Source organism: Hydra vulgaris, chromosome 09 (assembly GCF_038396675.1).
Source record: "Hydra vulgaris chromosome 09, alternate assembly HydraT2T_AEP".
In the NCBI taxonomy this organism is placed as follows: domain Eukaryota; kingdom Metazoa; phylum Cnidaria; class Hydrozoa; order Anthoathecata; family Hydridae; genus Hydra; species Hydra vulgaris.
Genome location: NC_088928.1, coordinates 25156881 through 25172396, shown reverse-complemented (window position 1 = coordinate 25172396; position 15516 = coordinate 25156881). Strand labels below are relative to the sequence as shown.

The window sequence follows — 15516 nt, the reverse complement described above, 5'->3', positions numbered from 1 at the left end:
TGGGTTTTATGTGGTAAATCCTACATGGGATATAGGTGGAAAATACTACATGTTATAGATCTTAAATGCCACATATTTTAATCCAAATGGTATAAAAGTAGTCAATACTAGACAAATAAAAGTCCGAATGCTTCTATGATAATTTTTAAAATTCTTTTAATTTAAAAATTACTTAAATAGTAATTTAAAATTAATCATCGAAGCTTTCAGAGAGGTTTAACTTAATCTGGTATTTGCTACTTTATCCCATTTGGTATTCAAAATGTGTAGCATTTTTGATCTTTTACATGTGATGTTTTCCACCTATAACCTGTGCGATTTACCTTAAACTATTATGACGAAATTTTATAAAATTAAAAACCGTGTTGCAAAATGAATTTATTTCAAAATAAATGCTATTAATTAATACATTCAAAATGAATATTAAAAATATTATTTTTTCTTTTGCGCTTTACACGTCGTTTTTTATCGATTGAATTAATTAAATCGCTTCGGCTTGCATAATACCAAGTTTTTTAGTATCTTCTAACTTTCTTCAAACATTTTCTAAAAAAAATAAATAAATACAAATATATATATATATATATATATATATATATATATATATATATATATATATATATATATATATATATATATATATATATATATATATATATGTATATATATATATATATATATATATCGTCATATATATATATATAAATATATATATATATTTCGTCATACACACGGCCTTCTATAATAACAGGCCTTGACATCGCGCCGTAAAAACTGAAGGCCGATTAAACTTTCACTTTTACTTATATGATATATTTTTATATTAGGTTGGGTCTAATGGCAGTCTATGTTTTCTAAAAATAATCTCTAGTAAAGACGGAAATATAAAAAGAAAACCAAAAAATTGTTAAAAGATAATCATATTTTTCGTATTTCAAATTTCATTAAGAAAATTTATGTAATATTAAATAGTATCAATAACAAGCAGAACTATAACAAAGTATATATCTATATATTAGAAAGATAACTGTATTTTTAATTTTTTTTGCTAAAAATGGTAACAATAAAAATTACCAACAATAAAAAACACCAACAAAAGTCGATTCAAGCCAAAAAAAAGTTTTATCAATATATCTCAACAGGGTAAATATTTACAAATCCAAACATATTGAGAGACATATAGGCTAATGAGAAAATAAAAAACATAACAAGTAAATAGCATATTAAAATACAAAACTAATTTTCACATAAATTATGATAGCTTTAGTACTTTGGGAGTGGTAATTAGTGAGTAATTCTTTAGCAGTTTTTTTGTGATTTTAAATCTATATTTAGCAGCAATGAACTGAAACTGAGTAACACAGAATGTTCTGCATAAAGGGTCAGTAGCACCTTGAAAAAAAAAAGCAAAATATTGACCATTAGAAAAGAGCATCAGAAGGAATTTCAAGTCCGCCTCTGTTTAGGCTATACAGATAACTTCCATATTTATAATAATAATTGGTAGAATCATCATAAATTTTTATTTCGCTTTTTTGCACATAGCCAGCTATGTAAACTATAGCCACTAATGTAGATTTATTAACTGAGCTTTCAAGATCATGTATATTATCCAGAAGTTCTTTTTCATCAGTAGAAATATCTCTAAAACATATGTCACAAGTATGACAATCGATACCATCAACAGGAATGTCAAGTTGTAATATCAATTTAGTAAGTTGAATATTAATTTTTTCAATTACAGATTTAGCGTTTATAAAGTAAGTACCTCCAGATCCCTGTCAAAGCTTAGAAAAAGCTTTTTCAAGTGGATCTGTTGAAAACCAACCTAATAAGACAAACTTTGCTCCATTACTCATCAAAGTTTCTACAAGATCAACAAAGCCATAACATGAATGCGCTATTGCATTGCTAGTATCTAGCGTAAGCTGTTTTACACGCTTACCTGTAGGTTTCATAAAATTTGACAGTTCAGCAATATCTCGTAACTGTTGATCACCAACTGAGTGGATTTCTTCGCATAATTCATTTCTAAACCGAATGCCAGCACCAGGTGCTTTGACATTAACAAAATTCGAAAAAAAATTATTTTTTCAATAAATACAGCAGTACCTTCAAATGCTTTATTTTCAATCTCTGAATGCATTCTTAATGCAGCTACTGTTTCTTTTCAAAAAACAGACAAACAAAACTTTACAGATTGTCTCTATATTGGTTTTAGATAAACTGATTTAGCTGTAACTGTTTAGAGAGTTTAAAAAGACTATTGCACTCAGTTTTATATATAGTTTCTAAATCACTCCACTTAGCCAAAATAAAAATCTTTGATTTACACGGTTACCATCAGTAATTATTACCAGTGTCTTACTATTTTCAATATTATTTATGGTATAGACAATTTGTTGACATTGAGCAAACTGAAATTCAGAGGAAAGATTTGCAACAGGTTGAGCTCTACATATAAATTCTGGACCTCCAAAAAGACATTTAATCATACATGATAAAATTGTTCTAGCTAACTTTTCAGGGTAGTTTAATGCTTGACCAAACAAAGCACCTCTTTGGTAAAGTAATGAAGCTTTGACATAGACCTCATCAATTAGTAGTATGGAAAACGCTTTTTAATGGATTTAAATTCATAAAAATACTATTTATGAAACTTAGGTCCTCCATTGAGCTTATTTTTGAAGTCAATCGTGTTAAAGTCCTTATACTTGGCAACTTGTAGTCAATACACAAACAATCATATAAACTTCGTTGTAGTTGTAATTGATATTGTAGTTGTAGTTGTATAAATTGATATTTTTGTTGCAGTTGAGATAGTTCGACTTGCAAGGAGATACACAGCATTTCAAAGGCATTTTTAAGGCATTTAAAAAAACTAATCGTTAGTTTGACAATATTATTACCTTACAATGTTAACGCCTTGAAACTTACAACGTTATCGTCTTGAAGTTGCGCTATCTAATTTATAAACCAATTAAATTTTAAAGATTTATTAAAAAAGCGCGAACACAAACTTTCTAATGTTAAAAGATGAAAATGTAAACGCAGTATTAGGAATTGGCCTTCAGTTTAACAAATTTGTTGCGCGATGTCAAGGCCTGTTATTATAGAAGGCCGCGGTCACACATAATATAATATTATGAAACTAATAAACAAACATCTAAATTTCTATAAGTAAATTTATTCTTTGATCATTGCCTTTATATCCTATCTTATTTTCATATCATAATCTATTATGGTATTATTTATATAACATATCACAACAATATTATTTAATTTGTGATGTTCAAATATCATATGAACATTCTCTAACATGTTCATATGATATTTGAATATAGTTCTTGAGTATATTATCTGCAAACAATTGACTGATGCAAGTTCTAATGTTGTCAAAAACCAAGCATGCATGCATGGGACACTGCAGTGTCCCACAAAGAAATGCTGGTTTGAAAGTCAAATTTTCTTTATTAAAAAAAAATATTAAAATAGGGGGGAGATAGGGAGGTTTCCATAATTTTTTTTAGGCTCCAAAACTTTTAACTTTATATATATAATAAGGTTCATAAAACTTAAGGGACTTACGAAGTAAATTGAGGAACAAAACAAGGATATTTACAGAAACTTTTCAATTTTTAATCTGGAGTACCACAGTGTAATTGGGAATAAAGTCGCTGGGTCCAGTATTCAAAGTAATATGATCTAGAGTAATATATAAATTAAATAAAATGCTTTAAAATGCATGCAGTTATACATATAACTCCTGAAAGTTAACTATATGTATAACTAGTTATACATAAAATTTATTATATAAACTTATTTTTTAAGGTTATGCTTGAACAAATTAGTACCAATTAATTCAAATTCAAGATTTAGTTCAAGTTCAAGTTCTTATTTGTTCATTGTTTTTTCACTATTTTATATTTATTTGTTCAAATTTGTTAACTAGTACTAATTCTTACTACAGTAAGAATATTTATCATTGTTGAACGTGATTTTATTAGTAACTTAATTTTACTTTCAACATATTTTGACCCTTACATTTTAAATGACAGCTTTACTTTTCTATTGATGTTAAATTTATTACGTTTCAATAACTCAGATTGAATTTTACTAAATTATTGTAAGCTTTGTAAGAATTTGTTGTATATTAAATGGTGTTGTATATAAAGTAAAAACTATATATATATATATATATATATATATATATATATATATATATATATATATATATATATATATATATATATATATATATATATATATATATATATATATATATATATATATATATATATATATATATATATATATAGTATTTAGGCTATGGGATAATCCATAAATAATGCCAGTAGATAGAGGGGCAGTGTGAGTTTAACAATAATTAACAATGGGGAGGGAATGTTGAGACCAAAATAATGTCAATTAAAAAATTGAATTAAAAAAAAATTAAATTATTTTATTTAAAAAAAAGTAAAACAATTTATGCTAGCTATGAGCAGGTTTTAGATGTATTTACACCAACAATGTGGTCTAAAAACTTCTTGCTTTTGTTGCTTAAAACTGTAGAGGATCATAGGAAAAACAATTTAAATTCAGAAATTAGCTTGCATATCTGAAAGAACAATTTGTGTTTTTTTTTTTACTTTTAGTACTGTTGAGAATAAATGTATAATTGAACCAGAAAAAAATTGATGGTATATGCATTCTTTATATTATATTAACAATTCAGATATACCATCATAATATGATAACAAAAACTGACATCATTTTCAATGGGAGATGGCAAAAAATTGACTGAGTTTGATAAAGGGTGAAGGTGTTCAATAAACCGGGTCATCATCTGACATCATTATGCATAGATGATCCTATGATTTAGGTAAAATAAGTAATCAATTTGCCATATTTCTCTTTAGAAAGTGTAAGAAAAAAGCATTGTTATGCTGAGAACCTACCTATTGAGCAATGATAAACATTCTTACTGTAGTAAGAAATAGTACTAATTAACAAATTTGAACAAATAAATATAAAATTAACAAAAACAATGAATAAATAAGAACTTTAACTTGAACTTTAACTAAATCTTAAATTTGAATTAATTGGTACTAATTTGTTCAAGCATAACCTTAAAAAATAAGTTTCTATAACAAATTATATGTATAACTAGTTATACATATAGTTAACTATCAGGAGTTATATGTATAACTATATCAGGAATTATATGTATAACTATATCAGGAGTTATATGTATAACTATATCAGGAGTTATATGTATATATAGTTATACATATAAATTTTATAAATTTTAAAGCATTTTAAAGTATACTATTTTATTTAAACATTACTTTAGATTATATTACTTTGAAAATTGGACCCAGAGGCTTTATTAACACTGTATTCCCAATAACACTGTGGTACTCCAGATTAAAAATTGAAAAGTTTCTGTTAATATCCTGTTTTTGTTCCTCAATGTAGTTTGTAAGTCCCTTAAGTCATAAGGACCTTATTATATCTAAAGTTAAAAGTTTTGGAGCATAAAAAGTTACAGAAAATCTCCTCCACCACCACCACCCTATTTTTTTCTTTTTTAACAAAGAAAATTGGGAATTCTTTGACTTTTAAACCTGCATTTCTTTGTGGGACACTGTAGTGTCCCATGCATGCATGCTTGGTTTTTGACAACATTTGAACTTTCATCAGTTAATTGTTTGCAGATAATATACTCAAGATCTAAATTCAAATAACTATTATATTATCCTAATAATACGTCTATTTACACAAATCTTAATCTTATTTCTATAAAGAAAGATAAACATTATTCGTGGTACTTACATACTTGCTTGCCATTTTCTATATTAATATAAAATATTTTCACACAATATAAACGTAACGCAATGCAATGTCGATTTAAAAATTTTTATTTAGTTTTTTTTAAAAAGTTTTTTTTTTAGTTTCCAGCTTTCAAATTAATTCCCATGCAAATCCCACATGAAACCCACGTGGGATTTCCCATGTGTGTAAATACCATATGGTTCCCACATGTAACCCATGTGGGATTACCCACATGGGTTTTAGGTGACAAATTTCCATACGGATACCACATGGGAAAATCCGTCCCACGTAAATCCCATCAATCCCACACGGAACCCACGCGGAACCCATGTGGGACGCGGTTTTATTTTTCACTGGGATTGCCAGGAGGTCATGTCTATTTTTTTAAGATCAATCATTGTAGCAATGTACAGAGGTGAAAGATGTCCATAATTAGTAATGGGCAAAAAAATATTTTTCATTGCATCAAACAACAAAAGATAGAGTTTCCAATGTCTCTGTTGAGATGCGTGAAGAAAAAATTGAAGCAATATCTCATACATTAACATAAATTGGCGTAAAAATAAGATTTTTTTAACTAACTTTTTGTCAAAATGAGTTTGATATCCACTTAATTAGAAAATATGCTAAGCAATTTGTTATCTTTTTACCAGATGGATACCTTTTTTTTTTGGTTTTAAACAATATATGAGACATATAAATAGTTAAAGTTCAGTGTCGATTTTATGCAAAAAGATAAATTTGAAAGAGTAAAGAACTGAATTGAACCAGAAAAAAAAACGGTCAATTTTTGCTGTTAATTTTTTCATTTGATAAAGACGTGAGCTAACTATCTAAAATTAAAGTATAAACAAGTTATGGAACTAATAGATAAACTACATAAAAAAATTTATCCGGCTAGAAGCAATACCATGTTTTAAGACAATTACAAAGGTCAAGCCAAAATTACCAATAGACAGGACTGGTGTTACCCATGTACATGATATTTCTAAATCAATATCTAAAAAAGAATATTCCCTCTTACCCACCTGATTTGGTAAAACCTTCAGAATGCTCTTTTTTTTTATCAATGAATACAAACTATAAGCTAATTTTTTTTAGCAAAGGGTGTTAAACATAACACCCTTTGCTATTTTAATTAACCTTCAAATAAAATACAATTTATTTGGGAGGAAAAGAATAAGCGAAAAGGTTCATTCAATTATTTTGGTAAAGGTTCGTCACTGTTGCGTTATTTACTTTAACAGAAATAGCTGAAGCAAAAAATAAAAAAAATGTTGTAATTACTAAACGTTGCGTCTAGCCCAACTATTAGGCAAATAATAAATTAATAACTAATTTTTTATCAATACCAAAATTAGCATGCATACCAATATAAGGTCTACGTTTTTTAAGGTGATGTTTTTTATATTTAGGTATTCTTTTGCATAGAATTTTTTGGGAGCTAAATATTTTGGATTAGTGCTCACCAAATTTGACTTGAGTACCAACATGAGCGTTATGTTTTTTATCAAGAATTTTTTTTAATTTTGTTGTTTTGAATACCTAATTATCATAATAAATAACTTCTGGTTAGAATTTGAAGATTTTTCATTAGTGCCTTTATTCACCAGATTTTGCATGCTATAGATACCAAACTTTTTATAGCAACAACCTATTTTTGGTATGTAAAAATTTTGTATAACTTTTTTTTATTACACAAACCTTTTAAAAACTTTATTTTTATTTACAGGTAGGCTGTAATATGAACATTTTTACCTTTGTCTTTCCTTATTTATTTTGATTTTAGTAGCAAGTAATAATTGATTAGTTGTATAATTATCCGTAATTATACTAATTTTTTTCAAATTTCGTTCTTAGAGAGCAATTGTTAAAGTCTACGATTTTTCGTCGACCAGGTCGATCAGAAAGTTTGAATAATTTTAATGATCGAGAAATAGTGCTCTGAATATTAAAGGTGATAAAGAAAATTACAGAAGGGAAATAATTTTTGATGGCGACGTCTGAAACAGCTGCAATTTTTAAGCCATCATTTGATTGGCGATTGGACATGTGGAGGAAAAAGTTGACCCGGAAAAATAGGAAAAATAGAGCTACTTATCAAGGAGCAACATTCGGAATCTTGAGAAGTCCAAGACCCAGCTTTTTCCACTAAATTCAAAATTTTGTTTCTCCAATGATCCAATGTCCTGCCTTAAAAATAATTTGCAAAGAAGATAATTTCTTAAGCCTTGCTTAAGAAATACTTGAAACTTGCTATTTACATATTTTTTTATGATAAGGAGTTGATATTTAATAATGAACTTGAATACCTTGAGATTCTAAATGAGTTCCATAATGATCACGAGAGAGAATCAATCCTGCCACCCAATCTTTTTTTTCTTTGATATCATTCCATATTTTATGGACTTCTTTTTGACAGCTTGCTTTTTTCTAGGTTGGATGAGCGGTGATATAAGATGTTATAAGCTAATTTAAATGACTGTAATGTTCAGCAAATTCCTTTCGGAAAATCATTTGTAATATTTGCTTTAGGCAATCTTGAATGGTTGCTACAAAAACAACTTCCTTTGGACAAATTTTTTAATACTCTCTCTAAAAAATCATTAATGATAACAAACTAGTTCAATCATTGATAATGGCCAATTTATTTGAAAGTTTGTTAAAAAAAAGTTATTATTTAAAAGAAATTTTAAGTTTTTGAAAAAATAAATTTGATCACTTTTTTATTTAACTGTGTTTTTATTTTTTTGAATCGGCAATACTAACTAGGTTTCACCCGCTGCCCACTTGTCATTCCTGAAGTTCTCCCTGGTTGTAATTCGCTAAGAGGTTTTAATATGGTTGCGATTTTTACTAGTAAATAATTGAAATGAGCGTAATTAAATTATCAATATTTTATTATGCTTTTATATCAAGTAATGATCCCATTGCAATCTCATGATGATGTTGAAACTAGAGTTGAGTATGGTTGTGATTATGTCACAAGATTATAATAAGATAATTATTTTATATTGTAGCATTGAAATTTTTGACCTTATGATTATTTCAAATTGATTTTACGTGCTGAATGAGTTTTGAACTATTATAATAAACTTAATAAGAAATTTTAAAGTGACCCAACAACTAATAAATAAATTTTTATTAATAATAATAATAATAAAAAAAAAAAAAACATTGCTTTTTTGCATTGCTTTAAAACAATAAAAACAAACAATTGAAATAAATTAAAATGACGTTTTTTGACGTTTAACACTTTTTTCGATGTTATACTTTTTTTCTATATGTTATACATTTTTTCGATATGTTATATCAAGGCTGAGACAACTATTTTTGATGTTTGAGCTAAGCAACTTTGAAACATGAAGAAAACTCAATATTTAAGTATGTTTCATATATATGAGGAGTGAGGATGCTATGCAAAAAATTGCGGTGATTGGAGACTGGGAACAACAAAAACCCCAAAACTTTAGCCCCCCCCCCAGCCCCAAATAGGAGGGCAATGAGTCAAATTTGTTATTTTTTCACAATTTTAAACTTTAGTTATATTCATCAACAAATTTCAAATTTGATTCAATGATCTCTATTTGATCGGCTTTAATGACTTTATAAAATTTACACCTCCCTCAATTTGAGGGGGGGTGTAAACTTTATAAGGTCATAAAAGCCGAACAACAAAAGATTATTGAATCAAATTTGAAATTTGTCAATGAATATAAATAAATTTTAAAATTATAAAAAAATAACAAACTTTTTTGGGTTTTTGTTGTTCCCAGTCTCCAATCACCGCAATTTTTTGCATAGTATCCTCATTCCTCATATATATGAACATACTTAAATATGGAGTTTTCTTCATATTTCAAAGTTGCTTAGCTCAAACATCAAAAAAAGTTGTTTACGGCCTTGTATATATTATACTTATTTGACATAAGATAATCGTAGCACGAATTTAAAAATTGAATAAAAACTATAATTTATAAGTTTAATGAAAACTATTTTGAGTTTTTTAGTCATATTATTACAAATAATCATTTTTTAGTAATTGTTCAACCACTCAACATTTAAATGTAAAAATTGACATAAGCAATTAAAATCTCAAAAAGAATCAGAATTATCGTTTAAATTTGATAAAACCATTAAAACGAGTCTTAAAAAAATTATTTTATGGAGAGTAAAAAAAGAAATATATTTGTTTTTTCTAAAATACTTTAAAGATTAAATAATTTAATGCTTTTTAAATAAAACTTTACAAAGTTAAAAATGGAATGCAGATTTATTATAAGAATCACTATAATAATTTTTTTATCATTATTTGCTATACCAGAATTGCTGCCAATATTAACGATTTATAAACTTTTGCTATACTAAAAAAGTCACCATTATTGTTGCTTACATTACAAACGCCAACATTATTGACTAACTTTATTGATGCCAACTTTATTGATACTAAATTTATTACGACAGCTACATAAACACATTATTAATAATGTAAAGGTTGTCGATGGTATTTTAATGACGCTAAAATTATTAATGTCACGTGCTAAACTTTATTATTCGTTTACCAACTATTATTTTTCTAATTTATTTCATCCAGATTGTCGTATAAAATAAAGTTAGACAATTATAAACAACAAATTAAAAAAAAGTATAGAAATAATCAATATTAACAATAGATAACCAGTAACATTTGGAAATAATAATTTTAATGTTTCATATTCTGATTATAAAGCACACAGTTGAGAAGCTTCATAGAGTTTATATTTTTTCAATGTCTAAAGTTCTACGAGCAAATTCGAGTTGCATATATTTTTTATACACATTGTATTTTCATTTTTTAGATCAAATTTTACACAACATCAACAAAAATTTCAGTTAAAAGAATTAATAAAAAAACAAAAATTTTAATTTATAAACTTTTGACTAAAAATTACTAAAATTAAAATTATCTAAAAATATTACAGGTGGTTAAATTTTTTGTAATAAAAATAATTAACAGACATTCAACTATATAAAATATACTAACTAAAAATATATAAAATTTTAAACGCTTTGTAATTATACAAGTTAACAAAATATTAAGTTGGAAGAAAACAGCGCATTTTCAGGGCGATGCATTCCGACGTTTGAACATTTACATTTGAGAAGCAGTATAGAATGGTAGCCAACAGTAACCAATTTATAATTAAAAAATTCAAAACTTATCTTTTGTTATTTAAAAAAAATTAAATCTATCAAATATTACGTTTTATTCCAAAAATGTATTTTCAAAAATTATTGACGAAAAACTTATCAGCAATTAGTTACGAAATATTTTTATTGATGTAAAAATATTTTAGACGTACTTGACGTATGAGCACAATTTCCATGACCTACGTTGACCGATCTATTACAATAACCATGGCCTATAGCGGTCGAAGAGCATTAAACCTTTGTTATAAAGGTTATTTCCAAGAAATTTGTTAGTGGTTTGGGATTAAAAAAAATCTTGTCTATATGTTCTAGTTCCAAACGTCGAATTAGTCAGGCAATGTGTATCAAGTGGATATTGTGAGGGGGGGTTCTCTTGCAAGTAATCCATATGATTTTGATACATGCGACTGTCTTTAACACGAGTATTTGAGTAGCGAGAAGTTTGAGGAACGTCACTTCCTTCATTGTGTGTTTGAATAATAGGATATTGAGTTTCTGGATGCTGTTGATATGGATGCATGCTGTGAGATGAAAAAGGCGATGTATTTAAATTGGAGCTACCTTGTGGAAGCGTAGTCATTCTATTGTCATAAGGAAATTGATTTAAGGTATGATATTGCTCGGGTTTAATAGCAGGTGAACTTGCATAACTTTGCCATAATGCATTCGTATGTTGATCGTTTACAGGTACTCTAGACAAATCTTCGCGCATTCGAATATCTGGTTCGCGTATGTAAGGAAGACCAATAGTTTGTGGATAAGCTAAATTTCGATCGTCAATCCAAGAAACAGAGCGAGATTTTTTTCTGTTTGCTCTTCTTTTTCTATAATCGCCTTTTGAAAAAGCTTCAAAGTATGCAGGGTGTACTGTCCAATTGCAACTACGACCATTTTCTGGGCGATGTAGTTTTAAAAAGCATTCATTAAGTGACAATGTGTGTCTAACACAGTTTCTCCAGCCAGTTCCTCTTTTTTTTAATATTTCAAAGGTATTTGCCATATACTCGTATATTTCTGATAAAGTCAAACGTTTACAAGAAGAAACCATGATAGCTTGAGCAATCATAGCAGTGTATGATAGATTATTATCCTTGTCTTCAATTAACACATCTTGCGATTTAAATTTAAAACTTTGTTCTGGAAGATAAGACCCTGGTTTTGTAAGATTATTCATTCTAAGATATTTAATTATTTATGCTTTTGTTGTTGAACCGACCAAAATAATTTATATTACATTTGTCATTATTAAAAACACAAAACAGTAATATTGCTTTTTCATTAAACCTTCTACTTTTTCTTGCACGGCCCGACACGCTCGGTGACAGCAATTATTATACTCAATCGTGCTTTATAGTTAACCAGTGTCATTTGAGCATACGCAATTCGAATTGGTTTTGTTCGCTCTGCTGCGCTAACTAACGTGCGTTAATATTGAGAAGACCAGTTTCACGCTACCTTGAACTAAAAAAGTATATATTTATTACTAAATAAATATCAGTCTCATTAAATGTATGCTTTTTAGTTTTTAATTTTTGTTTAAAAAAACTATTTTCTAATGTTACTTTACATTTTTATACTTAATGTGAACTTATTCCAAAATAAAAATATATTTTAATAAAATGTAATGATTTTGCATGCATATTGGTTAAAAATAGTTGCATTTCATAGCGTCGCAAAAATAATACCTATATATTTTGTATCAAAAGTCGTTTACTGAGGAAAGTTTGTAGTCACTGTATCAGCATATTGTTTGAAACACTCTTCGCTCAGCCGAACTCACACAATTGCCACTGTATCAGCACATTGTTTGAAACACTTTTAAAAGAATCACTTTTAATTAGATGATATGACAAAAAAATCTTTATCGTAATTCTTTCTGCTTCTTCTTAATTTACCATAAGACGATGCCTAAAAATGATTCAAATAATTCAAAATACTAAAAATTCCTGACGAAAAAATTTAAGAAAAAGATTTAAAAGATCTAGAAAAAGATGATCTAAAAAAAATCAACAAAAACAAATTATTATTGTCCAGTAAAAAAAAAGCTAAAAAAGCATTTTCTTATACCTCTACATACTGGTTGGTTACACGCTAAACCCAGGTTGGTTGCTAAACCCAGGTTGGTCGCTAAACCCAGGTTTGACAGCAAAAACTAATTAACTTTATATGAATAATTCTTTTTGCTTTCTTTTAGTTAACAGCTGCCATTTTATAAAAAGTTCACAAAATTTAGTTAATTAGTTTTAAACAATATCTTATTATTATTATTTATTGTTATTGCAACTAACTGAATGTCCAATAATCAAAAAAATTTGACAATAGTCCACTTTTTGATTTGGTTATTTATAATCAAGTTCGAATTTGAGATTCTAGCCCTAAAGTTTCTAAAATATATCATAAATTTTTAATCTTCGCAACAACATGCCTGAGATTTTATAATCAAAACAGAGATTTAAAATTCATCATAGATAAACACTGCAATACTTGTACTTGGACCATTTGTTCGTTTTTTCCAAAGAGAAAAAGGGAGTTTTATGTAGAATTTCGATTTTTTAGTCTAAAATTAGCGCGGTTAAAATTTCTTATAAAAATGATCTAATTACTGGTAATTATATGCCGTATTTATATGATCTAGTTGTATGAATGTCTTTAGCCTAATATAGTTGTATTTAGTCTTTTTTTCTTGTCTCATTTTTTTAATTTTAATAGGTTTTTGTTTAATCAAACACTAACAAAATAATGATGTGATATTACGAGCCATTTAATGTCATGTCTAAACATAAACTCCTCCATAAACTCATAACATAACCATAATATAACCATACATAACCATAACATAACCATAACATAGCCATAACATAACCATAGTATGCCATAACATAACCATAACATAACAACTCATAACATAAAATGAACATAAACTCATGTCTTAACATAAAATCTCCAACGATCAAAAGGTCGTAGAGAAGTTTATGTACGAGCAACCGACGCAGAAATAATTAGCTTTAATAAAAGTTTGTACTAGCAACCATATAGTTTATTTGTAATAGAAGCTTGAACTAGCAACCGGTGTAGAAATAACTAGTGTTAGTAAATAGTATCACCGCCCTCAAAGTGATTTGGCCTAATACTTACATATATTTTATGAATAAATTAACGTGTTTTATTTTATCTTAAAATAAAAAAAAAGTATTTGATTTTTATTTACGCCATTAAGTTTACGCTATTAAAATATATTCATATTAGATCTTGGCATTAGTTATTCTGTCTTAAAATTGTTCAACGTTAGACACAACGCAATGTTGTATGCAGTAAAGTTATGAATAAGTACAATTGATAATTGGTTTATTGTCCCCATCGGTGATTGGTTTATTGGAATATATAGTTTATCAGAGTGGAAAACCCTGTTGATAATTTTTTAATAAAAAAATGTATTTAAAACTTGAATTTCAAGTGTTTTTATATATTTATTTTAAAAGGGGCTTAAATTACCATCCAAAGTCTTTTTTTCGACATTAAATACTTTTTTATTTTAGATTTTAAAATAAAATAAAATCACAGTGAAATATGCATATTTATTTCAAAATGTTTTTTAACTTATTTTAGTTTTAATTCGAAGAAAAATATGCATTTACATATTTTAGGTTGCTCAAGTCGTGAAATTTTATTTTTTTCAGGCAATGATGGTTAAGAAAGTTATAAACATGTAGCTTTATAAATAAACAGCATAGCATATCTGTTGACATTTACCCACTTTGAGACAGGTATTCACAAATATTAAGTAAACTTTTTTTTTGACAAATTATTAAACAGTTTTGTAAAAAAATTTTTATGATTTTAAAATTTTTACGGAATTCTAATAAAACATCATTAAAAAAAATAGATACCCACCTTTCCCAGACAGCAAGCTTAGATTGGCCCAACGTAAGTTTTAACATTGACAAATTTATTCCGTTGGGCCAAGATTTAGCCAATGTTTTTTTTCGGCGTAATATTTCAATTATCCAAATCGGTTTTTCGCAAATATCGTACTATGTTGGGCCAACAATAGGCCAATGTAGTATCGGCTCAATATTTTGCGGTAAAAATTCATTTTATTGGTATAGATCAGCGCTGGCCAGAATTTTAGACGCGAGAGCGGCGTATAAATAATGACGTATGCCGAAGAGCCACAATAAATATGTTGCAATGCCAACTTCATCTTTAAAAAAAATAAATGGCGAATGTAAATTTTGATTTTTTATACATAAATATTTTGATTTTTTAAATGGAAATTGTACTTTTATAAATAAACTTAGTATGTACACAATTTATATTTAGTATTTAGTTTTTTTTACAATAAAGAAAGTAAAAGCTATTCTTTAAAAATAAACTTGGCTACATGAAATCTGTTTCCTTTTTATTCACACAAGAAAACCATTTGTAGAAAAAATTGAGAAAGCATCTCTAAATCATAAATTTTTTTGAATTAACACAAACTACAACAACCAT

General features: G+C 27.2%; 1 protein-coding gene and 1 long non-coding RNA gene across 3 annotated transcripts; both read right to left on the bottom strand.

Moving 5' to 3' along the window:
- Window positions 1-363: 363 nt before the first annotated feature.
- LOC136085058 (uncharacterized) lies at window positions 364-6151 on the bottom strand. Its single transcript, XR_010641039.1, has 2 exons — window positions 5836-6151; window positions 364-546 (listed from the first exon to the last, which is right to left on the bottom strand). It is a non-coding gene; the product is annotated as an uncharacterized LOC136085058 (long non-coding RNA).
- Window positions 6152-10395: 4244 nt separating this feature from the next.
- LOC101234270 (forkhead box protein I1c) lies at window positions 10396-15516 on the bottom strand. 2 transcript variants are annotated; one of them, XM_065805142.1, is made up of 4 exons: window positions 15407-15516; window positions 14917-15226; window positions 12711-12933; window positions 10396-12486 (listed from the first exon to the last, which is right to left on the bottom strand). In XM_065805142.1, the coding sequence occupies exon 4, from the start codon at window positions 12197-12199 to the stop codon at window positions 11309-11311; it is 891 nt and encodes a 296-aa protein (XP_065661214.1). In that variant the 5' UTR covers window positions 12200-12486; window positions 12711-12933; window positions 14917-15226; window positions 15407-15516; the 3' UTR covers window positions 10396-11308. The 2 variants fall into 2 exon arrangements, with proteins under 2 accessions (XP_065661214.1, XP_065661215.1); XM_065805143.1 differs by lacking the exons at window positions 14917-15226; window positions 15407-15516 and adding an exon at window positions 13093-14316.

Bases quoted from the DNA above. Each gene is read 5' to 3' on its own strand.
- LOC101234270 (XM_065805142.1), bottom strand. From the start codon at position 12,199: ATGAATAATCTTACAAAACCAGGGTCTTATCTTCCAGAACAAAGTTTT.